Source organism: Callionymus lyra, chromosome 17, assembly GCF_982586985.1.
Source record: "Callionymus lyra chromosome 17, fCalLyr1.hap1.1, whole genome shotgun sequence".
Lineage (NCBI taxonomy): Eukaryota > Metazoa > Chordata > Actinopteri > Syngnathiformes > Callionymidae > Callionymus > Callionymus lyra.
In genome coordinates this window covers 1,186,885-1,214,110 of record NC_141834.1, presented here as the reverse complement: position 1 = coordinate 1,214,110, position 27,226 = coordinate 1,186,885, and the positions used below count along the sequence as shown (strand labels likewise).

At 38.6% G+C, this 27,226-nt stretch overlaps 2 protein-coding genes across 2 annotated transcripts; one reads left to right on the top strand and one right to left on the bottom strand.

Moving 5' to 3' along the window:
* The first annotated feature begins 405 nt into the window (after positions 1–405).
* On the top strand, positions 406–20,231 carry enpp2 (ectonucleotide pyrophosphatase/phosphodiesterase 2). Its single transcript, XM_087779060.1, has 25 exons — positions 406–549; positions 795–900; positions 4,176–4,331; positions 5,369–5,494; positions 5,611–5,671; positions 8,326–8,423; positions 10,940–11,019; positions 11,117–11,236; positions 11,374–11,429; positions 11,515–11,580; positions 11,794–11,866; positions 11,943–12,051; positions 12,209–12,334; positions 12,507–12,538; positions 13,004–13,131; positions 13,411–13,486; positions 13,550–13,637; positions 13,715–13,884; positions 14,618–14,663; positions 14,744–14,883; positions 16,761–16,896; positions 17,775–17,852; positions 17,925–18,057; positions 18,132–18,285; positions 18,355–20,231. The coding sequence occupies exons 1-25, from the start codon at positions 406–408 to the stop codon at positions 18,523–18,525; spliced, it is 2,673 nt and encodes an 890-aa protein (XP_087635186.1). The 3' UTR covers positions 18,526–20,231.
* A 60-nt stretch (positions 20,232–20,291) lies between these two features.
* Positions 20,292–26,129, bottom strand: alkbh1 (alkB homolog 1, histone H2A dioxygenase). The gene is made up of 6 exons (XM_087812130.1): positions 25,994–26,129; positions 25,193–25,301; positions 24,185–24,338; positions 23,575–23,665; positions 21,163–21,356; positions 20,292–21,099 (listed from the first exon to the last, which is right to left on the bottom strand). Exons 1-6 carry the CDS (start codon positions 26,120–26,122, stop codon positions 20,700–20,702), a joined length of 1,077 nt encoding a protein of 358 aa, XP_087668256.1. The 5' UTR covers positions 26,123–26,129; the 3' UTR covers positions 20,292–20,699.
* Between the last annotated feature and the right edge of the window lie 1,097 nt (positions 26,130–27,226).

Sequence of the window (27,226 nt, the reverse complement as noted above, 5' to 3'; positions counted from 1 at the left end):
AACCAGATCAAGAAATGGAAAGAAAAACAACTCTTGAATGTCAACCGAGTATTTTAAAGATGCATGTCAACAAAATAAGACTACTGTTTATTTGATGACACAATTGGCATAGATAGAGTGTCTTATTTCTCTTGTAACTTTCAGTGTTTCATTTTTATCAATGTTTATTTTGTAAAATAAATAAAGCAAGTATAGTACTTTTCAAGAGAAAAATGCAAATATACTAATACTCTTCAAATTGTATTTTTCTTTTTCATATCTAATTTTCTTGTTTAAAAAAAAGACACACTTGGTTTTTAATTTCATCACAGTTTACATGTCCTCACTAAATTTATTTTTCCTGACTTTCTTGAGACCCTCCTCCAACCCTACTACCAAGAATATGATCTGTTTTTGCAGCCCCTCATGCCTTCTCCCTCCCTCTTTCTCTCTGTTCCTCCGCTCCATCCCCCTCCTACACCACCGTGGTGGTCCTGGAGTTTCAAGAGTCAGCATCTTTACCCAGAGCTTAACTTCGGCACGACGTGGACTATGAATCTGCTTGGACTGGTATGTTTGATTCCATTTGCTGCGTCTCTTTGCACTTGGGTTTATTCCAAATTATTTTTCCCCCTTCTCACTTGGAAAAAAAAGGTAGTTTTCACTCTAATACGAGCATTCGTTCTTTCGAGTTCTAGATACATTTTTGAATGGAAATGAAAATATTTTCTGACACATTCAGTTTATCATAATTACTAGACTTAGCCATGAAATCTTGATCAAGTCTCACCATTACTAACCCCTCTCCTTTTCAGTTTGTTTCTATCCTGTGTGGCCTGTCCAGCAGCAGAGTGTGTTGGAGTTTTGTGTATGGACGGCCCAGACGCTCAGGGGATGAGGGGGGTTCTACCAGGACAGAGGGTGAGTTATGTTTGCTCTGTAGAACATCTCTTTTGTCCCCAGTGACCTTTCGAAGTGGAAAAGTTTATACTAGGTTTCAGTCTATCTATGGAATCTTGAATATTTCTCCTGAAAAACTGAACAAAGAAGTTCAAGTTCAGACTCAAGACAGCATGCCAGTGATTATAATGAGGCCTATTACTTTACTCAAACAGTGTCATGTTGCATGGTGCGGGTGTGTCAAGTTACACCGGCAGGTAGTAAAACGGGCAAAGCTACTTCTCTTTACATTTCTTTGTAACTTATTTTGCAAATATGTAATAATTATGATCAGCTTAGTTAAACAGGTAAATAATATCCCACAAAAGTGAATACTATGCATACTATAAAGTGGTTGCTGAGAGCTGAAATGTCTGCCAGTGCATATAAAATATGGGAGGGAAGCATAAGTATGGGAGGGTTACAAGGAATCACTGTGACCTTCCAAGTCTTAGATTCTCTCTCTCTCTCGCTCGTCTCTCCCTATACCTATTGCCAACCCTCTCTTGCTCCTTCCACTTCACAGCTCTATCACTGTGCTCGCTACCCAGCAGCAGATGCTGATACAACATAAGTTACAAGGTTTTCAGGTATAATTTAGACAAAGAACTGATTTCTAAATGTGTTCAAGATGACATGTAAGAACTGTATACACTTGATAGAAAAGCTTTTTTATAACATGAATAAAAACTCCTCAAAAACAGGATTAGATAAATTTGACGATTAAGGATATATTTTTATTTGACTTTTTAAAGTAAATATACTTCTAACTAACTTATCTAAAATAAGGATATAAGTGCCCTTAGAGAGATAGTATGACATTTTTCCTTTTAATATTACTCATTGATTTCATATGTTATGTTATGAAAACTAAAACCACAAAGACGCTTTATGAGCAAATTCCAAAGTATTTTTCCAAATCAAATTTGGCACCTGCAACCTTGTTTTAATTGACTGTATGAAATTATTGTTAAAGGTTTGATCAGATTTTTTTTTGTTAATCTTGATGCTTTTCACATGCTTTACATGTAACATACGTTTAAGAGGTTTGGAAAATATGTATATATATATTAAATAAAATATTGTGAATAGATTTTTTTATATTATAAGTTCAGGCTACAAGTGCTCTTACTGTTCTCCTCATCTATCTGTTTGTCTTTGCTTCTCTTCTTATCTTCTTCCCTAACAATACTTTCCTGAACCTTATCAGCAAGTCTCCTCGTCTGGGCTCTGAATGGTTAACACATCGATTTGTGAATGTTTGGATTTTTGTTTGATCCAGATGTTGTGTAGTAAGTAAGTAAGTAAGTAATATTTGTAAAGCGCTTTTCTAGACCAGGGTCACAAAGCGCTTAAACAATCAAAAACAATACCCATTAAAATTGGTGATTAAAAGGTCAAGACACCACCGAGGAAAACACAGGAGTCTCAGAGAATCAGGGAAAAGCCTGCACGAATAAATGTGTCTTCAGATGTTTCTTGAAGGAGTCAGTAGATCCATCAAACACAAAGGGAGAGGAAGATCGTTCCAAAGCTTAAGAGCAACAGCCTGGAAGGATTTCTCTCCTCTGGTCCTGAACCGTGTGCGAGGAACCATCAGTAGATTCTGATCCACAGACCTCAGAGCCTGAGCTGGGGTGTAAGGCTGGTTCAGATCACTGATGTTAGGCCATGTATTCATGGTCAGGCTCCTCCTGAAAGTAAGAACCAGAATTTAAAAATTGATCCTGAAAGAAACTGGCAGCCAGCGAAGAGTTTTAAGGATCGGAGAAATGTGAGTTCTTCTACTAGAGCGGTTCAGAATTCCCGCTGCAGAGTTCTGTATCAACTGCAGGCGAGACAGCTCCTTCTTGTTTCAGACCTCATTTGATTGGTAGATACACTAAAACTGCGCCCAGAAATGTATGACGAGAACCACTCTAACATAGAAACAGACAGTCCTACTTCATCTCTCAGACATCATGATGTCACTGGACACTTTCAGTAAGGCTGTCTCCGTAGAGTTATGTTTACGGAAGCCAGACTGAAACTTCTCATGGCTGTCGCTCTGATCCAGGAACAAAGACAGCTGCTCAGACACCACCTTCTCCAAGATCTTGGACAAGAAAGGGAGCTTAGAAAAAGGCCTGAAATTACTGAGGTCAGTTGGGTCTAAGCCTGTTTTTTTGAGCAAAGGCTCCACAATGGCATGTTTAATGTATTGGGAAAAAAACCTGTGGAAAGGGAGAGGTTCACCATATTGGTAACCCAGGGCCCAATTACATCAAACACTTTGATGAAGAGCCTATAAGGAAGGACATCGTCTGAACAAGAGGAGGGTTTCGTCTTGTTCACCAGTGCTGCAATATCAGCCGGAGATACAGCACTGAAGGAAGACCACGAGAAAGAGACAGGCTCAGTAATAGCATGTGTTCCACACAAAGGGGGAGAGATTTTCTCTTTGATCAATTTAATTTTATGTAGGAAGGAATGCATCAATGCATCCCCAGCTGCCATATTGTAGCACAAATATATATCATAAAAATTGTGCCTCTAATTTGGCTTACAATTTAAACTGCTGGCTTTTTTGTGAATGCAGCTTCAGATTGAAGCTTTCCACTCTTTGTCCTGTTGCTACAACGTAAATCCTGAATATCCTATTTTCTGACATAAAAAAATAAAACTTTTTTGTATTAAAATATTGGTTCAGTTAATGTAGAAATGTACGAGAGCGCTTCAGAGGTCTTATTGAAAACAGTCATTTGTTTATTCTATGTGTTTTGGGTCACAACATAGTAAAAGTATTTTTCTCACCGATTATTTACTTTGTGAGCAGGTGTGTGTGTGCTCTATTGATGTCATAAGATCAGAATAACGTGGGAAATTATGTTTTGATTTTGTCAATAAAATTGTTCTACCTTTGCCTTTAAAAGGCCATGATCAGAAAACAATTAAAATGTTTTTTCTTCAATCATCGATAGTTGTTTTTTCTTAATTTAAATATCTAATAAATACCTTCCCATGTATGAGTTAATTCAATAAAGCAATTTCAGTATATTGTATTGTTAAAAAGGTTAAATGCTTACATTTATTTAAAAAATGTTTTAAAACATCGCACCTGTCAAGAACAGGCTTTTCAAAAAAGAAAGATATATCTCTGGAAATACAAATAGAAATGTCTGAAAAACATTTGTGTAGATTTGTAACATTGTCATCCTTTAACAGCACATTCACAATACGTTTATAATTCATATTTCTTGATATTTCTGTTTTGTCAGAAAGCCCTGGAAGTCAATATTCTCCAACCTCTGGCTCCTGTAGAACCAGATGTTTCGAGCTGACTCAAGTGGAACCACCGAACTGTCGATGTGACAACTTATGTAAGACTTATAATGGATGCTGCTCCGACTTCGACCAACTTTGTCTTCGCACAGGTACACAACTGAGATGTCTTTTGTGTCATATCCGCATGATCTGCTATTTCTTCAATACATCAAATTATGATTCAAGCGTCATGAATATAACTTGGTTTCTTTGTGGAAAGCAAGGGCTTTATGGTAAATTGCGCACTCTTGTGACCTACTGGAGACAATTCTACAGAAGGTTAAACTGACCTGAAAGTAAAATTAATAATCCTTAATGTCAACGGGGTTTACAACTGCTTTAAAATGCGTTTAAAGTGATATTAAACCAATTTATGCTTCTCTTATCATAGCCGTAATGAAACGTATTCATATGTGTTTAGGGCTCCTCAAAGAATCCATTATATAATATAATGGAATATTTAATTCCATTTAACACAAGTCGTTTGAGTGTGTATTGCAAGACTTGTAAAAGGAGAAATCCGTGTAATTGCTGATCCACAGGTAAATGTTATTTTAAATTTCAGTCTGAATCTGAAAGCCAAATGTTTGGAAGTATCATTTTACAAAAATGTCACAATTATTTAGCGAATACAAAAAAAGAGTAAAAACAATAACTGACTACTTCCTCCTACTTGTTAAAAATTAATACATCAAAGGCTCAACAATGGAAATAAACCTGTTGAAAATCTGTATAATTACTATTAACTCTCTACTATTTCTATGCTCCAGGATGGTGGCAGTTTTTAATCAACTACTCCAATGATTCTGGATTTCTTATGTACTGTAGGTTGATCAGTGGGTTCACTGTTCTGAACCGAGCAAATGTCTCTGACTGTGTTTGTTCATAAGCGAATAGTTTATTGTTGAATCATTGCTGCCGTCATTCCTTTTCCTATTGCACATTTGCCTTGAGGGCTGTAACTGCCCAGCGTCCTAGTCCAGCTCTCAGTAGTGCCAAAGTCCAGGACCAAAGCCTCATTTTATTTGTGGTCACACAAGAGCTTAGAAATTGACACCTTGGAGAAGCACATGCGACTCCTCATGGTGGCTCATCAATTATTTCTTATTATTTCTAATTTGATCTTCTTCTGGGTATTTTACCACAGAAGGTGGCTACGAATGTAGTAAGAGTCGCTGCGGTGAACAGCGAGTGGAACATCATGCCTGCCACTGCTCAGAAGATTGCCTTGCCAATGGAGACTGCTGTACTAACTACAGAAGCCTCTGTAAAGGTGTGATACATATTGCCTTAAAACTTCAATGTTATTCTTCAACACATTTCAACATTATTTGCAGTAGAAACGCAGGAAATGAATACAGATTAAACTTCAAATTCTTGCTGCAACAGGAGACACTGCTTGGCTGCAGGATGACTGTGAGGAAGTTAAGAGTCCTGAATGTCCAGCTGGGTGTGTATGAAAACAGTATCCACGTCATTCCATCCTGTCAAATGCCTTCAGTCTTATATGCACATTCCAACCTTAAGACAATTAAGAGTCATGAATCTTTATTTTCGCACTGTGGTGTAGGGCTGGGTATCGACCGTCTGTTCTTTGGAGGCACAGACCAAAACGCTTCAGTAGTACCGAAACATACCAAGTCTTTTGGTGCCAATTTTCAATACCCAGAGGTAAATCACGAGATCAAGACTTGATAATGCTGCCTTCGATTAATGTTTATTGAAAGGTTTACTTGCACAGACAAATAAATCAAAGCAGTGTTAGCACTTTGAGTTAACAAGATAGCCGTGACGTTGGTCTACCATAGATGTACTTAATGTTCTCGTGTGTCTGTGTTGTGATTCAGAGCCTGCTAAAATGCTGCCGTAATTTGTTGAGGCACCTAAACGATAACGGATCAATTTAACAGCAGAAAGTTGCTGTGTTTGAATGCATGAGGAGCAGTCCGCAGTCGTAAGTAAGTAAGTAAGTAAGTAAGTAAGTAAGTAATATTTATTTATATAGCGCTTTTCGAGACCAGGGTCACAAAGCGCTTTAACAATCAAAACAATACTCAAAACAGTACATACTTCAAAGATCAAGACAACACCGAGAACAACACAGGAGTTCGAGAAATTCAAGGAAAAGCCTGAACAAATAGAAACGTCTTAAGATGTTTCTTAAAGGAGTCAGTAGACTCCATCAAGCGCAAAGAGAGAGGAAGATTGTTCCAAAGCTTAGGAGCAACAGCCTGAAAAGATTTCTCTCCTCTGGTCCTGAGCCGTGTGCGTGGAACCATAAGTAGATTCTGATCCACAGACCTCAGAGACCGAGCTGGGGTGTAAGGCTGGATCAGATCAGTGATGTAAGGAGGAGCCTGACCATGAATAGCTCTGAAAGTAAGAACCAGAATTTTAAAGTTGATCCTGAAAGAAACTGGAAGCCAGTGAAGAGTTTTAAGGATCGGAGAAATGTGAGTTCTCCTACTTGAGCGGGTCAGAATTCTCGCTGCAGAGTTCTGAATCAACTGTAGACGAGACAGCTCCTTCTTGCTAAGACATGAAAACAAACTGTTACAATAGTCCAGACAAGAGAAACAAACGCATGGATTACAAGCTCCAGATCATGTTGTGACAACATTTTCCTAAGTTTAGAGATTTTTCTCAGTTGAAGGAAACAGTTTCTGGTCAGTTTTCTGCAGTGTTGAACAAGAGACATGTCTTTATCAAATACAACACCCAGGTTTCTCAGGCTCAGTTTGACAGACTGACCTAAGTCACCCAAGTACTGACTCAACCCTGGAATCTTATCATCAGGAGCAATCACCAGAGTTTCAGTTTTGTCCACATTAAGCTGTAAAGTGTTTTCACTCAGCCATTGTTTGATTTCTAGCAAACAATTGACTAAGCTGTTCAGCCTTTGGGGCTCAGTTGGGTCAAAAGAGCAGTAGAGCTGGATGTCATCAGCAAAAATGTGATAAGAAACATCTGGAAATCTCTGAATGATTTTACCAAGGGGAATCAAGTACAGCAAAAACAATAAAGGACCCAGAACAGAACCTTGAGGGACTCCACACAACAGATCTGCCGATTCAGACCTCATTTGATTGGCAGATACACTAAAACTGCGCCCAGAAAGGTAAGATGAGAACCATTCTAACACAGACCCAGACAGTCCCACTTCATCCCTCAGTCTTCTCAGCAGGATCTGGTGATCAACTGTGTCGTCCTCCTCTCGGCATTCAATTGTGCCTTTGAATGTTCAGTCAGCCTGGTTTAACCCTTGTGTTATCTCTGGGTCAAGGTGACCCAGTGGCTAATAACAAATGTGTTTGAGGTATGCCTTGTTTTGCCTCTGGATCACAACACAGCACTGCACAAGAGTTACAGTCTCTACGACCAGAGCATAAACTAAGGCACTATATCTGGGATATCAACAGGTAAATGTACTTTAAAACCACTTAATACATGCACAAGTTAAGCATGAATCAATGTAAAGCTAACTTATTATAATGTCCTGTAGCTTTACGTTATGGGTTTACTTCGAGTTAAAAATCCAACTAATGTTTACCGTTATGTTTATCCTCTCTTCACAGTAGCCCGTGACCCTGATGTCAGGGGGACAATACCAGCCAGTGTGAGTTTAGTGTGATGTTATCAAACATCATCCACAACGTCAGAGCTACTCTTTCTCCTGCTCGGGACACCGTCAGTCAGAAGGCTTGTCTGTGTCCCGAGAAAACAGACATGTTATTTTTTCTAATAATATTTTTAATATTTTTTATATCGTAAATTTGGAGTGGAAATTTGATGTAAATTTTCCGCAAAAAATAAAATTAAAGATTTGTACAAAGTCTCATGTATTTCTTTTTCTTAGAATTGATTTTGGAAATCTGGTATGGAGAAAAGTATTGAGCAGGAACCGGTATCAAAGTCAATTCATCAGTACCGGTATCTAAGATTTTTAAACGATATCCAGCCCTACTAAACTGTAGTTCCACACTGACTAAAAACATGACCTTCAGTGCATCAAAATAAGTTCAGAAATACTTGTTTGTTAACCTAAATTAGAGATTATGTTTGCTGTTTCAAAATGTTTGAGTTAACATATTTTTTTTCCCCTAGGTTTGTGCGTTCTCCTCTTGTCATTTTCTCAGTGGACGGTTTCCGAGCTACTTACATGAAGAGAGGCAATGCTGTCATACCAAACATTGAGAAACTGAGTAATATATCCACTTTTTTATCACTGTTTTTCTTAACAAAGTTAGCATGCTTCTGTATTTACAATATATTATGTTGGTTGACAATAGAGAGAAAAGAGAGCAGGAATACACCACATTTGATAGGACAATGCTTTTAATAGACTGAGTCATCAGAAACCTATTTAACTTTTCAGTCATCACATCAAAACTGAGCAAGGGGACGCAGTTAATACAAAACTCTGCAGCGAGAATTCTGACCTGCTCTTGTAGAAGAACTCACATTGCCCCGATCCTTAAAACTCTGCATTTTCTTTCAGTATCAATTTTAAAATTCTGGTTCTTACTTTCAGAGCGATTCATGGTCAGGCTCCTCCTTACATCACTGATCTGATCCGGCCTTACATCCCAGCTCGGGCTCTGAGGTCTGTGGATCAGAATCTACTGATGGTTCCTGAACACGCTTCAGGACCAGAGGAGAGAAATCCTTCCAGGCTGTTGCTCCTAAGCTTTGGAACGATCTTCCTCTCCCTCTGTGTTTGATGTAGTCTACTGACTCCTTCAAGAAACATTTTAAGACATTCTTATTCATGCAGGCTTTTCCTAATTTTCTAGGACTCCTGTCTTTGTCTCCTTGTCTTGGCCATTAAGAGTTTTTAAATCTGTAGGTATTTTTAACTGTGTTTTGCTTTTGATTGTTCAAGCGTTTTGTGACCCTGGTCTAGAAAGGCACTTTACAAATATATGTTACTTACTTACTTACAATGGTGTGCTTTTGGATTGCAATGTTTTAATCTGGTTACAACAAGCAATTTTGGGTCCAACTATAATGGCTTTTGATTCCCTCAATAAATAAGTCACTGGTAAAATATTATGTTTTAAATATACATTTCTCTAAAATCCTACGTTAAAATGTTATTATTATTCATTATTATTATTCATATTATTTCATCTTGAACTTGCTATTTTAAATGATCTGAAACATATTAACAAAGTAAAAATACAAATTTATATTTGTTTCAAACAATCAATAGATATGGCACATATTGTCACAAAAATAAATGAATGAATAAGAAACTTGAATTTTACAGTGATGACGTGATAATAAAGGATTACAAGGCAGAGGCATCTGATTCAATGCTCCTATTTTGAAAGTTAATTTCCTACTTCTGAATAAATATTTTGGGGGAAAAAGAAGTTATCCAAAGTTATTCAAGAATTGGGATGTTTCTCTATCTAGACTAGTCTAGACTTTGGCCTCTGTGTTATGTGTAATGGTGCTGAAATTAAAGATAGAGACACACATTCTGTTGCTACTGATTGGTTACTGATTGGGAACTGAGTGACTGTCACACACGAAGCGCGACACTTGGCCCCGCTGAAGCTCAGAGTCAGGTGTGGCTCAATACAGACTCACTATTAACTTCTGTTGAGCTTGAGATTGTGGGGGTATGTTGTTCATTAGTCGAAAGCTAAACAGGATCAGGCCTGGTTAGTACTTGGATGTTTAGGATTTCTTATAGCCTTCTGGGCTAACTTTGGTTCACGTGAGCACATGTTTGTGTATGGTAGGTGGTGTAGGTTGGACTTGTGCCCGTCTTGCCAAAGCACTGCTGTATCAGTTAGACTTGTCCATAAACAAGACTAAGCAGAAGTACCTGCTGCAGTCTCATATTTCCACAATACACTGTTTTCAGCTCTGTCTTGACTCTTTCTTTTGATGTTAGAACAAGTGTGGAACATGTTCTTTTCCAGGTCAATTTTGACAACTTATTGGGGGATGCTGTTGATTAGTCTGATGATTCTGCTATGAATGTTGCAGAAACGTTTGTCTAATGTTCAACACTTTTATACTGTGTATGACGGTATCGAGTGTCCAGCTCTTGCAGCTACCCTTAAAGAGATCTTGGACAGAGGGGAGGGAAACTCTAATGACCTTCTGAGTTCCCCTCACTATCCTCTTTATGGCAAATACAGAACATGGGGGCCCTGGGCACAAAGTTGTGCATTTAGATTTCAATGGTACGGTGCCCATTCAACAGGCCAATTATGGTTCAACTATAAAGCCACTCCCTCTGGGAGCAGCTATTGCTAACGGCCATACCACCCTGAATACGCCCGATCTCGTAAGCCTAGCCGGGTCGGGACTGGTTGGTAATTGGTTGGGAGGAGACCAGGTGGGGTTGCTTTTTAGGCCATAAATCATATGCACTTCCCCCTGCCTCTTTTATCACAGCCCTCCTGTCAACACACTTTGTTCCTGTAGCCAGGACCTGGGACTAGATATAAGCTGTCCATTGGGTATTCAGAACACTTGAAAAAAAGACTTCGGTTCTGGGTTTTGCAGCTATTCTTAAAGAGATCTTGGACAATAAGTCAAGTAATTTTTGCAGCAATCTAAATGCACAACAGTTAAAGTGACAGTATGTATGTGGATTCACTGGAACTGAAATGTGGCTTTGGTACAGCGTTTAGATCAACCTGCTTAAGAACTGGTGCTCCACATATGCACAAGAACATGTTATATGTATTTCTTACAGGGACATGTGGAACCCATGCTCCATACATGAGACCTGTGTATCCAACCAAAACCTTTCCTAACCTCTACAGTCTGGCTACGGTATGCCTCACTTTTCATGTTTTTGCGTGTTTAAATCTGTCTTCCGGCAATTACATGTATGTAAACATCATAGGTAATCATAGATTTGTTTTTTCAGGGTCTGTATCCAGAATCGCATGGGATTGTGGGTAACTCCATGTATGATCCTTTGTTTGATGCCACTTTCTCTCTGAGAAGCAGGGAGAAACTAAACCACAGATGGTGGGGTGGCCAGCCAGTAAGTACTCGCTCTCAGATAACGGTTTCATTTTAATATCAAGACTGAATTAATTAACACAGTGACTCAAGAAGACCCTCAGTCATTAAAGTTAAAAGGAGAAATGAGAAGGCCTGTTGGTCTTTACTGTCCCCTAGATCTGGATCACAGCAGCTCGGCAAGGTGTGAAGGCCGCCAACTTCTTTTGGCCGGTGTAAGACCTCGCAAGACTTATTCAAACAGCATGAAAAAGTGTTTACTAGCTTACATTAAATTTGTGTGTGTCTGTGTGTATTCAGTGGAATCCCGATGGAAAGAAGAATTCTCACAATGCTTCAATGGCTCCATTTACCTGCAGAGGAAAGGTGGATTTATTTTGGATTTTACCTTGTTTTACCTTGTTACATGTTGAGGTGTGATTAATCTGCTAACACTGGCAATGACAAATGAAAGCAATTTTGAAACCATTTGAAGGCCAGATATTCTTAAAATGGCCTTGTTATGCCATTTTCATTATTAATCTTGTGTATCGTTTTGCTCTCTTTCATCTATCAAGATTGCTTCATCTTGTTTTATAGGCCATACGTCTTTGCGGTCCACTCTGAACAACCGGACACATATGGACACAGGATGGGACCACTGAACACAGAGGTGAGTGTGCTGCGTGTTTTAACAACTAGTTGATCTGCAAATACACGCCACAATTGTCTTTCTCCGTGTGTTGTAGTTGAATGGCCCTCTGAGGGCGATTGACAGAATTTTAGGCCAACTGATGGACGGACTCAAGCAGATGAGACTCCACCACTGTGTCAATATCATCTTAGTTGGGGATCATGGTACAGGAGCATATATTGTGGTATCTAATTTTTAAATTGCTTCATGTTGAAAAACACATGCACCTATTAATGGATTTCTTTTTGGACAATTTCTTGTATTGTTTTCTTGATCTCAGTTGGTTAACACTAGATGGGTGACCTGTTTTGACTGACACAGGTATGGAGGAAGCCCACTGTGAGCAAACGGAATACCTGAGCAACTACCTTACCAACGTCAATGACATAATTCTCATCCCTGGATCTTTGGGCAGAATCAGGTCTAGACATAGCAGAGAGTCTAAATGTGAGTCCTGAACAGGTATTTTTAAAAAATAGTAAAAGAAGGTGGAATTGTATTTGCTTGAGGTAATCATCCATTTAGGTACCATGGTGGAATATATGAAGTAGAAATGCCTTTGATGTGTACATTAGAACTTCTTCAATAATTTAAAATATTTGTTTCTGTTTTATTCCAGTCGTCCCTGAAGTTATAGTTGCAAATCTAACAGTAAGTCTTATTTGTTCCCTTCATTTTGGTACCAAGCCATGCCTTTGGCAAACAATACACACTATCCAAATAACCAACACTTCACAACCACACAATAATACAAGACGTGGTATAATGTGGCTGACGTTATATGTCTTAGGTTTTATTTGTCACAAATGAGCTCAGACTTGTTATACCATGTAGCAGCATTTATGATTAAATTAGCCAAAGCAAATTAGAAATTATAGTTACTCGATTGGTCACATTATTTTTTTTTGAATGCAAAAGAAGCCTTTATGAAGGTGAATCAAACAGCTCTTTCATTAATGCTCTGTTCAAATACATAAAGCTCTCCAGACACAGGCATTGAAATCTGCACCAGAGCTTTTTTTAAATTCTCTCTGGAGAAAGAAATAATTGTGAATATTATGTGATTTCAATATCTTTGACTCAATGTTAATTTCTAATCATAGTTACAATTTCCAGTGCAGGAAACACAGCCAGCATTTCAAACCATACTTGAAGCAGCACCTGCCCAAGAGGCTGCACTACGCCAACAATAGGCGGATTGAAGATGTTCACCTGCTGGTGGACAGAAGGTGGCATGTTGCTCGGTGAGATGCCTTCATTCATTCAACCATTTCCACTCCCTTATCTGAGTCGCAGGAGGCTGAAGCCATCCCCGCTACTTAGGGAATGGGATACTTGGGAAACCCTGAACAGGTTACCAGCCTTTCGTAGTTCACAACTTCGACCTCTGAATATTTTTAGTGTGTGGGAGGAAACAATGAATGTTGAATTTATTTTTCAAGTCAAGTTAAAGTATTTCTTAATAAATATCGAGGCCTTGATTGCATGGTAACTATTTGAACTCTTTTTATTCTTACATTTAGGAAAATACCAGAGGGAAGGCGCCACTGTGGTTTCTCTGGAGATCATGGCTACGACAACAAGATAAACAGCATGCAGGTTTATTCATTACTGATTGAGGCTTCTTGTATCAAATATGAAGTGTTTTTTTCTACTTTCTAGACAGTTTTTTTGGGGTTTGGGCCTGCATTTAAATACAAGACAAAAGTTCCTGTCTTTGAAAACATTGAGCTTTATAATATGATGTGTGGTAAGACCTTTTCATTCTAAGACTGTTAAACTGAAAAAAATCCTTGGGTTTGACTTTGGTTCCTAATGACCATTCAGATCTTCTCGGAGTCAAGCCTGCACCGAACAATGGAACCCATGGTTGTTTAAACCATCTTCTGAGGAACCCTCCTCACCGACCATCTGTTCCTGAGGAAGTTTCACGTCCCTCTGTCTCCGCTCATGTTAAAGCCAGGACAGACGACCTCAACTGCATTTGCAATAGCAAGGTAAGTTGTTGTTGCTGACCTACAATTTGACTGATTTTGACAAACACTTTTACTCTTTATAGAGACAAACAGATCCCTAAAACCACATCTTACCATATTCACTCTTATAATAGACCTTGCTCATAATTGAGAAACAATTCACAGCATCTTTCTCAATGTTTATTACCGCAGATCTCCACATCCATTCTTATTTCAGACAGTTGGAAAGTAAAAAAAAAACCTTGATTGACTTCACCATGAATTGGCAGTTCTTTTTGTGTATTCATTTTCCAAAAGTACCTTAAAGTTAAGTTAAGCATGGGGTATTATTCTTTGTTACGTTAGAGCCTTAACTGTTAAATTAAAAACACAAAATAACTGTCCAAGAAAGGCAACAATATACATTTATGATATATTGTAAAATATATTAAAACATTTATTATAATTATAAACTGCGTAGAGATGTAGCTAATTGGTTTCTTGCTTTCTTTTTCTTCAGACTATGTTTTCTATTAGCAGTATGAGTGTTTTATGAGTGATTTACAGAATTTGATATTTTTAATGTTTTGCTTTTTCTATGACTTTTTAGAACATGCAGTATCTGATCATCATTATTGTGTCAATACATGGCATAATATTATTTGAATCTCTAATCTTCTTGCAGTTGCGAGTCAAAACTAGAGGCCTGAGAGGTTTGAAAGTGACCCTTGTACGAGGATATAACATGGAGTCACTCTGGCTCTGTCTCTTGCAGAACCAAGTGGAAGAGTTAAATCAGCGACTCAGGCAAGCTGTTGATGGTCAGTATGCATTTGTTTTTGATCTGCCACGATGATCCCCTTCATTATATTAAATGTACTGTGATTCTTTCTTCCTTCAGACAGAAGAAATCTGCCATTTGGCCGACCTGCTGTGATTTTCGACACCAAGTACTTGCTCCTCCATCACAGTGACTACATTAGTGGCTACAGTGAGGATCTTCTGATGCCTCTGTGGACCTCATTCACAGTTAGCAGACAGGTAATATGTGCTTTACCCATAAAGCCCCTTAAATATATACATTTGCATCTCGCTATTAGCGTGAAACTGTATTCAGTGATTGGTTATTACTGTCTTTTAGCGTTTTTTAAATTCACTGATGTGCCAAGCGCCAACATTGGTGGCTACTGCTGAGCTTGAAACCACAAGTAGTGCCTTTGAACACCAATGTAGGTTACTGTACAAACCACCTGCTCCCACAAGTCAACATGGGTTGGAGGAATGCTAGTAGGCAGTTCTCTGTGATTCTATAAGCCATTTCTGATAAATTGGTTGAAGGGGCATTGAGACCTTATTGGAAAAGTTCTGAGATAGATTGTGGGGATACTGGAGTTCCAAAGCATTTTTTTGGTCTCACATCATCAGACAACCTTACTCAAGATGCCAGATGTAACGTGCTGGCCCTCTTTTCCACCCCTTGTCACCCTACATGTTTGTCCTGGTTATTGAAAACTTCATCCTGGTCCCTTGGGAAGCAGCTGAGAGGTTATCCAATGAGCCTCCAGTGTAGAAAAGTTTGCAGTAAGGAAGCAAGTAATAGTTATTTGTAAAGCGCCTTTCTAGACCAGGGTCACAAATTGCTTCAACAATCAAAAGCAATACACATTTGAAAATAACTACACATTTAAAAACTCTAACATAAAACATAACATAAAAAAACACAGAAGTCCCAGAAGATTAGGAAAAAGCCTGCACAAATAAGAATTTCTTAAGATGCTTCCTGAAGGAGTCAGTAGACCCCATTAAACACAGAGGGAGAGGAAGATCGTTCCAAAGCTTAGAAGCAACCGCCTGGAAGGATTTCTCTCCTCCGGTCAGGAAGCATGTGCAGAGAACCATCAGCAGATTCTGATCCACAGACCTCAGAGCCTGAGCTGGGGTGTAAGGCTGGTTCAGATCACTGATGTTAGGAGGAGCCTGACCATGAATAGATCTGAAAGTAAGAACCAGAATTTAAAAAAAATTTATCCTGTAAGAAACTGGAAGCCAGTGAAGAGTTTTAAGGATCGGAGAAATGTGAGTTCTTCTAATAGAGATGGTCAGAATTCAGAGTTTTGTATTAACTGCAGGCGAGACAGCTCCTTCTTGTTTAGACATGAAAATAAACTTACAATAGTCCAAATGAGAAGATACAAACGCATGGATTATAAACTCCAGACCGTGTTGTGACATCACTTTCCTAATTTTTGAGATTTTTCTCAGTTGAAGGAATCAGTTTTTGGTCAGTTTTTTGCAGTGTTGTACTAGAGACATGTGACTTTGTCAAATACAACACCCAGCATTCTCAGGCTTAGTTTGACAGACTGGCATTAGTCACCCAAGTATTTACTCAACCTTGGAACCTTATCGCACAATCACCAGAGTTTCAGTTTTGTCCACATGTGTGACAGGGCTGTGATGGATGCAAATACAAGAAGCTGGACATTGTAGAAGTTTCCTGGCATGATGTTGGAAGTAAAAGGGTTCCTAGGCTTGGTTGACTTCACTTCTTACCAATCTTTCTGATGTATGCCGTTGGCACTGTGCAATCCCTGGAATACTTCTTGTTCCTCTTGTTCATACCACCTTAAAGTCTGAGTCAAGATCTCTTAACAGTAGCTTCAGTGTTACTATATCCATTAAACAAAGTGTTGTGAGCCGCAAAGATAGTTTTACCATGTACAAGGGAAAGCTTCAAAAAAGAAGAATTGGCCACAAGACAAGGGAAGGATTGGCAATCTAGGGTTATTTGCTGCCACTATTTGCAGTTTCCGAATAATTGCCTTTGGGATTATATTTCTTTGATTTAAACAATTGATACAAGTCGTATCTTTGTGTACTGCAATGGAACATGCTGTTTTAAATCCCTCTCGTTCCAGACAACACTGACAGTTTTGCCAGAACTTCTTTCCAACTGCCTGCTGGCCGACAACAGAGTTCCACCGACCTCCAGTCTGACTTGCAGCAGCTTCAGAAAGAGCAGACAAAATGTTCATGCCTTTCTCTACCCACCAGGTAAAATTAAAAAAAGTCATGCCTTACAGCAATACCAAACAAAAAGTGCTGTACAGTATTTTATACAGTTTATTGAATTAATGTTTTTCATTGTTATAGAAGCCAATTTTATGTGGAACTGGTTTATTTGGTTTGTTTCTTGAAGATGACCAAAGACATCATGTATATACCTCAGGAAAAATGAAAGATATGTTATACACACAATTATTCCCTTTTGACACCTGTGTAAGTGTGGTAATGGTTCTTATTGCGGATCTCAAATATGAATTGGCTTTTGGTGCAGGACCATATATAACTATATGATAATGACACATAGAAACAAATTCTACAGATTTGTGATAAATGTCATTATTACATACTAATCAAAAACTTGTTTTGTGTAGGTGGTCCCTGTAATACAGAACTATTTCTTGTAATATTTCTTAACTTTTTTTGTATACATTTCATTAAGTATTGTTTTAATTGTAAAAGCGCTTTGTGACCCTGGCCTGGAAAAGCACTCTATAAATATAAATTACTTACTTACTTACAGGAATCTTTGTTTCCTAATTTTCTCGAGAGTCAAACGATTTAACCAAGTAATCCCTAAATTGCCTTTGCTAACAGGTCAAAAAACATTTCACAATAAGTGTGTGAGAGATTAATAAAGCCAATCTATATATCCATGTATCTATCTACAAATGAGTCACCATATTGTGTCCCATATTTTGGCTACTCTGCAAATTCAATATTTAGTTATTTCGGGTTTTCATTTTATAGTGACTCAGAAAGATAAATTACTTTTAATACATTTGGGAATTTCAATCCATTTCTTGCTGTTGTTACACAGGCCATGTCGGAAAAAGAACATTTAATTATATTATTTAATTCCTCAACAGAACTTTCCTCCACCACAGACAGAAAACGAGATGCGCTGCTTATAACCAACTCTGTTCCCATGTATCCATCATTCAAAAGTAAGTTTAGTTTGTTTGTGACTCTGACAAATGCATATTTATGGTTCATCTGACTCTTTGGGTTTGCTTCAGGAATGTGGACTTACATCCAGCAGGTGCTATTGAGGAAATATGCCAGTGAGAGAAATGGAGTGAATGTTCTTCTTGGGCCTGTTTTTGACTACAACTATGACGGCATCAGGGACTTGAGTGAGAAAATGAAAGAGTAAATACTCTGCTTTAATATATATAAAAAAACTCTTAAGTTTTAAAGGTATTTTAAGCATTCCCTCATTGCAGGCATGTTAATGGAGGTATCCTCCTTCCATCACACTACTTTCTGGTGCTGACAAGCTGCTTAGACTACGCACAGTCTGCAGACTCATGTGGGGGCCCCCTCGACTCCACCGCCTTTCTCCTGCCCCACAGGCCCAGCAATGAGGAGACATGCAATGTAATAGCACAGGCAACTGATAATTTGTGTTACTTGTTGACAAATGACTTACATCTACAATTTTTGCAGAGTTCCGAGGACGAGTCACGCTGGGTGGAAGACCTGATGAAGATGCACACGGCCCGAGTGAGGGATGTGGAGATATTGACTGGACTGGACCTTTACCGAAGAACTGCACAGAGTTACACAGAAATCCTTTCTCTAAAAACATACATGCGCACATACGAGAGCGAGATCTAACCACAGCACCTCAGGGCTTCCTGATGATGTAAACTGAAGGACCTACAATTTTTGGGGGGGGAATTTTACTGCAAATTTTTCTTCAAGCCTGTAAGAAAATTACTGATTACTGAACCTGTTTAGCTTTGAATATGTTTTCTACACTGGAACATACAGTCATGGTTAATTATTACATCACAGTTGTTATCTTCAATTTCTTTATCAATTAAGGTGGTACAAATTAATGTTTATGTTTGGAAAAAAACAAAGACAGTTTCTGATCTCCAGAAATGTTAATGGTTTTTCCATGGTTCTTAAATCAATAGCTTTTAGGCATTCCATGTTATCATTTTGCATGATACACAAAACCACAGTTGAAGTGTAACAAGAGTGGTCTAATTATTTTTCACAATTGACTTTTGTAATGACAGATCGTATCTTATCAGTATCGCATATCTTACTGATTAACAAAAAACACTAGTTTATTACTCAACTTGCATGTATTACAACTTTTCAGAAGGCCCACGATTGACACAAATATAATGAATTTGTCAATATGCGATTTTATTTTTTCACAATAACAATATGCAAAATGAGAACCACTAAAACCAGCCCCTGAAACATGTGATATTTACAATAAGATACTTTTTACACAATTTAACTCAAAATAACTGTCCAACACATTATTGAACATATTTCTCAATATTTGTCATTTATCTGGATCTAAGGGGCAAAAGACCCAGGCTTTTTTGAAGAGAGGTCTAAACAAGGATTCCAAAAAATAAGTCATGTTTTTCAGATATAGCAGGATCAACAAGTTACAATTTCTCGTTTAAATGGTTGTCTAACAAACTAAATGTGTCCTGTAAATATAACATTTTTCTCTTTAAGTGGATGTCCTTTGTAGTCATTTATTATTCTCTCTAACTGCGACTTTTACCTATGATAGATATTCTGCTTTGATTAAACAAGGCCACATCAAGATGTATTATTAACTGAACTCCTGGCAGGCAAGACCCGACTGTTTGGTAATGATGTGCAAGCAGTCGAGGTCTTCAGTGAAGGCATTCCACTTTATTATAAGCTTCTGATATAGTGTGAATTAATCTGGTTCGATTCCAGGCCAAGCCAACCTTTCTGTGTGGAGTTTGTATTTTCTCCCTGTGTTGCGTGGGTTTACTCTGGGCACTCCGGTTTCTTTCCACAGTCCAAAAACATACAGAGGTTGATTGAGAACTTTGGGAAAATTTTCCAAAGGTATGAGAGTGTGTGAATGGTTGTCTGTCTTTGTGTTCCCTGCGACAGACTGGCATCCTGTCCAGGGTGTCCCCTGCCTCTCGCCCTATGATACTGGGATAGGCTCCAGTCTCCCTGTGACCCCAGTAAGAGATAAAGCAGTAGACAATGAATGAATGAATAATCTCTAGCTGACCATCAGATTCATCCACTAGATGTCACTGCATCGTTAAATTGCATTGAAAGGGCCCTTTAGTCTGAAGGTGTCATTATACTTTTAAAAAGGACTTGCGCACAGCAAACACGAAAAGAAACCAGTTTTGATGTTAAGTCAATGTAGAAGCTCCATTAGAACCACAAAACTATAATACGAGTGTGAGTGATGCAACCTGGTCCAACATCTATTGAAACAAACGCTCCGAAAAAAAAGTTTAACTTGGCGATACGATGCATTGAAATTAATATCAGATAGCCTCATGTTTTACAATGTGAAAAAAAAGAGTTAATTCAATAAGACGATGGCGCAAATAAAAGCGACTCAACACAGATGATAGGTCGTCTGAAAAACTTTATGGACACAGAAGACTTGTTGCTGTTACATTAGATAAAGAGCTACAATTCTCCTCCTCCGTTCTGCCATTTGACTCTTGAGAACCTTCCACACCATTCTGGCCTACATTTTGAGCTGTGATGTAAACAGAATAATCTAAATTGTTCAATTACTTGATTAATGTTTAATTATGTGGAAGTCCTTACAAGATGTTACAGCAACTTAATGGCTGACATTGACAAACAAGTCAATGAGAAAATGCAGAAAAACTTTTTAATAATGGACTAAACTAAAATCCGGATTTTGTAAGAATTTTTATGAACCTCCCACTAAAAATGGTAGTTAAAGTCAAATTATCATGCATTGCTCCACACAAAGTATAAATTAGATTTGCAATAAATGTCTCATACTAGTCTCCTTCAGAGGAGTCATAACCTCGTTTTCTGCTTGTCTCAGAAGTCTCTTGTTGATCGCATGTCTGTTCTGGAAAGCTCTGACCTGCTGCAAGGACCTGTCTGATAGTCACATTGACTCTGGAATCCTGGATGTACCTCCGGCACACCAGCCAGTCCTCCTTGGACACTGGTTCCACCACTGGGGTGTCTTTCTGTGAAAAGCTTTCTGGGGTTGGGTTTTCCAGTTGGAAGATACTGAGCTCCTCTGGGGCAGGAATAATTCGTGGAACAGCGTGGTAAAGGAGCCGGCTCTGTCCGGACATCACCATCACATCACCACTGTGCATAAACATGGCGGTCGGAGCGTCTTGTTTCCTGGTGCCACCCAGGAGGAAGATGGCCGACTGTCCAAAACTACAAAACATGAACAGATGAACGTAAACTATTTCCATAATTGACTTTGATGTTAAAACTCACCTGTACGACAACAGCGGCTGGCTGTGATCCAGCTCGGACTCGTCCACATGTATCCCTAGAGATGAGTTGCTTCTGTAGTAGTTCAGGATAGCAGCCTCAGGACTGAAGCTCGGGAAGCTGCAGGCTGCTGCGATGTTGCGGGATAGAAGCTGGAGGTCTGACGGGAAGGGGGTGTGATGATTTGAAGAATATGTCTGTAATTAAAAAAAACCTTAACTCATCTGACATGTGCACAAATTAAAATGAAAATGTTGCGCTGTTCATAATGCGGGAGTGCCGCAAGACATCATAACCAAAACTTTCATTATGTTTATCTGTGTGTCAGTGGCACAAGATTTGTCCCGTCAAGACAGGTAACCATCAGTTTGTAATTGGGAGTGTGAATCGGTCACTAAGAGTTATGCCTGTGTGGTTGGGAGGAGATAATGGTAGCAGGCAAAAGTAAGTAAGTACATATTATTTGTAAAGCGACCTTCTCAGACCAGGTTTCACAGAGTACTTAAATAATCTACAGTACAGCAATACAAAATTAAAATACATACTTTAAAAGGTCAAGATAACAGAGATAGACACAGCAGCCTAAGAAGATTAAGAAAAAGCCTGCACAAATAAGAATGTCTTCAGATGTTTCTTGAAGGAGTCAGTAGATCATCAAGCGCAGAGAGAGTGGAAGATCGTTCCAAAGCTTAGGAGCAACAGCCTTGAACGATTTCTCTCCTCTGGTCCGGAAGTGTGCGGAACCATCAGTAGATTCTGATCCACAGACCTAAGAGCCCGAGCTGGGGTGTAATTCTGGATCAGTCATGAATAGCTCTGAAAGTAAGAACCAGAATTGATCCTGAAAAAAACTGGCAGCAATGCAGAGTTCTCAAAAAGCTCTCAAAGAATGTGATGATGATGGATGAGGAAGTTCAAAAAGAGGGTGTGGGGGTAATTCCGATCACAGTGCATATATGAGAAATTTGTTTTGTATTGGAATCACTCAGTTTCATATGTCACAGAACAGAGTAAGGATAAGAGTGTGAAGGCAGCCAAGGAGCATCTCAGCAACCTCACCCTCAATTCTAACCTGGTGCTAATACTATCTTAATCTCTTCTCTCACTATCTGGATAATATAGTACGAAGGATTTATAATGTTAATATAATGTTCCATCAAATATGCTGCAGAGACATGACTTAATCGACACCATCTCTCACTCCATCCTCCTCCACAGACTGGCATCACTTAGCATTTCCAGCACTCTACTGTACTACTCTGGTTCAAATCCTATCTCTCTGGCCGTTCCCAATTTATTCAGTTGAAAACATTTTCCTCCGATCCATCCCCCATCTCCAACGGTGTTCCTCAAGGTTCCCCTTTTTATTATCTACCTCCTCCCTCTTGGTCACATTTTGGAGATTTAACATCACTTTCCATTGCTATGCTTACAACACCCAATTGTACCTCTCATCTAAACCCACCTCCACCCTGCCTCCCAACACCCTCTCTGACTGTCTACAAGAAATAAATTCCTGGTTCTCCTCAAACTTTCTCAAACTCAAAAATAGAAAAAAAAAAATACTTCTCATCGGTTCAAAATCCACCCTTGCAAAAGCAAACAGTCCCACCTTCATCATCAACAACACCTCCCTTCAGGTGAAAAACTTGGGCGTCAAACTGGATAGCACCCTTTCCCAGCTTACTTTCATCCAAGAAACATTATCCGCCTCCGTTCGTCCCTCAGCCTCTCCAGCACTGCTATCCTGGTCAACTGCCTGGTCACCTCCCGCCTGGACTATTGCAACTCACTCCTCTCTGGTCTCCGCATAAAATCCCTCCGAAAACTTCAACTGGTACAAAATGCTGCTGCCCGGATAATCACCAGGACCCCCTCTATCAATCGCATCACACCTGTTCTGCAACAACTTCACTGGCTCCCCATCACCCTAAACAAAGCCCTAAACAACCTTGCCCCCCTACCTGACTGATCTCCTCCACATAAACACTCCCCGCCGGAAACTCAGATCATCCTCATCCATCAACCTCACCATTCCACCTGCTCGTATGGCCACCAGGGGGTCCAGAGCCTTCAGTAGATCTGCAGTAACATTGACACACTGACTGTTTTTAAAACTCATCTTTTTAAACTTGCTTATTGACTGTCATCACTTGTTTTATAATTTCCTTGTTTTAATTTTCCCTTTAAGAAACTTTTAATCTTTTCTTCCTTTTCTACTGTTGTCATTTTGCACTGTTGTTTTATATGTTTGTATGGTGTTCTTGTGTGTCCTGAAAATAATAATAATTATTATTATTGAATCTCTCTTAGTCAATTGAAACGTGTGATTTGTGACTTTTATCCGAGTTTTTTCCTGGATGAATAAAATGTTTATTTAAGTTTGAAAACAAGTAGTCAAATGCAGCTTCTCACCTTGATGTCCCAGTTGTAGTGGTAGCCAAGTGTAACCCAGCGTAGTTTCTCTAATAACGACTTGGGCTTCTTCGTATCAGTTGAATGGTGTCTGAAACACACAGCACTGTCTTAAAGATCTGACTCAGTTTATGGATCACTCAATATTCATTTGATGGTTCTTTTAAGTCACTCTTAAACACCTATAGGTTCAAGCAGTGGCTGAATTTGTAACATCATAAGGAAAACAATGGGAGTTTATTGCACTTTCACCTTTTAACACACAAAACGTGTTTATGGTTTATTTTAATGTCTTACGGTCCGTTGCATTGGTTTATATGGATATTTCAGTTTATAAAGCCACACACTAAAGATCATACATCTTACAGTTTTCATCTGTAATCAAACAACTTTCAACTGTAGTCAACTCATTTTCAAATTTAATGAGACCATTTTAAAATGTTATCAAACTACAATCATCTCTAAAGACCTTTTAATTATTTAAGTTTTTCACTGCTCCACTGATGAGGCAATGGGATTATTTTGAATTAATAGCGCCAAAAGACTTAAGAAAGCTAAACCCTTACATTTCAGAACTCGTATTGCTCAAGAGGAGGAACAGCGATCTCACCCAAGACTCTTGCCCCAAATGTCTTCAGTCTCAGCAGGTGTCATGTGCAAGTCCAAGTTGCACACATTGGGCTTTTGGGGGTACGTTTTAAGACACTGTTTAATCCAAAAGTGTTGAGAGTCTCTGAGAAAAGGGTTGGCGATGAAGATGAACCCTGAAGAAGAAGAAGATTAACACCATGAGGAAAGTTAACAGCTTACTTAAAGTGATATATACTCCCTCTTAAGATCTTAAAAATCTCAGACCAGAAGTACATTTTTGGCTTCAAAACAAAAAGTTTGGAATATTGAGCAATAAGAAACATAAGACAAATGCCCAATACCAAATTTCCCGAAGGAGATCTCCAATGGGATTTATAAAGACCATCTATCTATCTAAAATGAAACTGCTAAACATGGTCAAACATCGAGGTTTGTCACCGCCTGTCATCAATCCCAGAAGTCTCCACCTCCAAATGACTCCTTGAATAAACAAAGTGGGCATTATTACAGATGGCTGCAGGAGGAGTGAAGTCATGCTCCGCACTTGTCACCTCTCGTTCACCAAGATTTCAGAAGGGGGGAGAACTTTAAAAGTAATAACTTAAAAACACCGTCACGATAAGAGACTTACTGCATCTTAGAGAGGAAGACTTCAACATTTGAAACATGCGAGTAAGTTTGGTGAGTTGGATTTTCACATTATTTTCGCTTTCAGTCATTAGGAAGTCAAAAAATAAAAAGCACTCAAAGACACACATTGATAAATAAAGCCAAGCTAATACTAGCAGACCTTTGGATTATAACGGTGGAAAGGATTGAACAGGGGGCGTGTCCATAAACCTTTTCTAACCCAGATTAAAAAAATCATCAAATACATGATTCATAAATTAAAAGGCAACTTTTGGCAGGAGGTATGAAGTGACCCTAAATTATTTGTTACAGATAAAATGAGTAATCAAATCAGACTTCTACCACTTTTGAAGTGACCATGTTTGAGTTTCTCTTTTCATCAATATCTATCACTTACCTGGGAATCCCTTCAGACCACAGGCTTTCCACTGTTTCACAGGTCTAAGCCCAACTCTGGCAGCATCCATGTCACTCACAGCATTATTGTCCAAGTGTACTGGAACTATCTGTTAACATATTGGAAGAATCTTAGAGAAAAAATTAGCCAACACTCAATATTCATGTATTTGTTTGACAGACATTAGCATCAACTTAACTAGGTTTTAAATTTGTGTCATAATATTTAAATGGTTGGTGTGAAGGAGGTTTTTAGACAAAATACCCTACCCTTACTAAAATGAGGTAACTTTGACTGTAAATCAAAAGTACACAGTAACAGTTTGAATCATAAAGGAAGCTTGCCCAATCTGTAAAAATATCATTCATTTAGATTTTTTAAAAACATGTGCTGGTAATTTTTCACATCTATATTTATTTAAGCTTTGCCCCTAGGATTATTTTTCTATTAACTTATAGTTATTTATGATGCAAAACCAATTGCAATTGTCAACATCTGTGAATATATTTCGACAAAATACAAATAATTGCGTTTTTCAAAGTTTTCATTTAATAAGCTTTTAAAATATGAGTAACTGAAAATCTATCTATGCACACTAATATAAGTGTGCGTGTGTGTGTGTGTGTGTGTGACTTAACGACTGTAGTTCAGGAGATGGTATATATTTTATATATAATTATAGTCATGAGGATATATGTCAAGGGAAGAAAAGGATACATTTGAATGACACTGTCAAGAGACTTTCTACTAAGTCTAAATTGATTTGGCAAAAACAAGTCAAACTCTTATTAACCCACTAACCTTTTCATTTGGAGAGGCTTTAGAGAAGTCGAGTACATCACTCAATTCCGGAGGAGGGTTTCTGCGCCTATACATTTTAAAAACCTTTCGAAACGCGTCCACCTCATTTTCGAGCAGGGACGCAGCCATAGTTTCGGTCTTCTTCTTCTCCTTATTTGGGGAGTAATGAACTACAACAACACCTACGAGTGTCCCCAAGCGGCAAGAAATGATATTACGGGCAAAGATAGGAAACCATTTGCGTATTCTGAATGCAATCTCATAATTTAAAAAAAAGTATTATAAACGCACAATCGATTCCATAATACGCATTTTATTCTAGTTTCCGCATCTTTTTTAATGTATTGCGTACGTAATGATTTGTAATGTTGTAATAAAAATGAAGTTATTAATTACTTAAAATACTTTTGAATCTATATTTTCTTATTCTATTTTGGAATAAAATGACTAGTGGAAAGTATATAAAAAGGTGTCGATTTATATTTGTAATCATATTGAATGCATCATGTTACTTTAGAACACTTTTTACACAATTTAACACAGTTTTTGGAGCTAATTAAATGGACTCAACAAATGTTTTAGGCTGGCAGTTGAGAATCCAGTCTTCAACCCATGGTTCGATGTTCGATGCCCAGGCTTTCTGGAGTTCCACAAAGTTTTATTTACTTGTTTTATTTAATGTATACAACATCAGTGCATTATACTGAAATATCACTCCGACTACAGTCTGTGTGGTTTCCATGGCCACGACACACAAGCTGCATCGTTAACAACGTCCAGCTTTTCTTGAAAAGTCCTTCTTGAAAATTGCTTTGCAAGTATATCGGCAACCAGATCAACCTCTTCAGCCATTGTGTGTTGAAAAAAAACAGTTAAATTAACTCAAATCATCGTTTCAGCTCCATGTGACGATTCTCAGTGTTATCCAATCATAGGACATGAACGTGTCACCTGTTCAACGCGTCCAGCGTCGTGGAAGCTGTGAGGAGGGTAGTTTCCAAGAGCTGACGTTGTGTTGCCAACTCGAATCTGATTGGTTAACACAATCCTTCGACTGCCGTTGATTTCAATGGACAAGGACCATCTCTGAAACGACTGAGGCAAGACTGAAATGACTGGGGCGACATAGCTCAGATGGTAGAGTGGTTGCCTGCAGTCCAAAAGGTTGCAGGTTCAATCCCAGCTCCAGACAAACTTGTGTCGTTGTGTCCCTGAGCAAGACACTTCACCCTG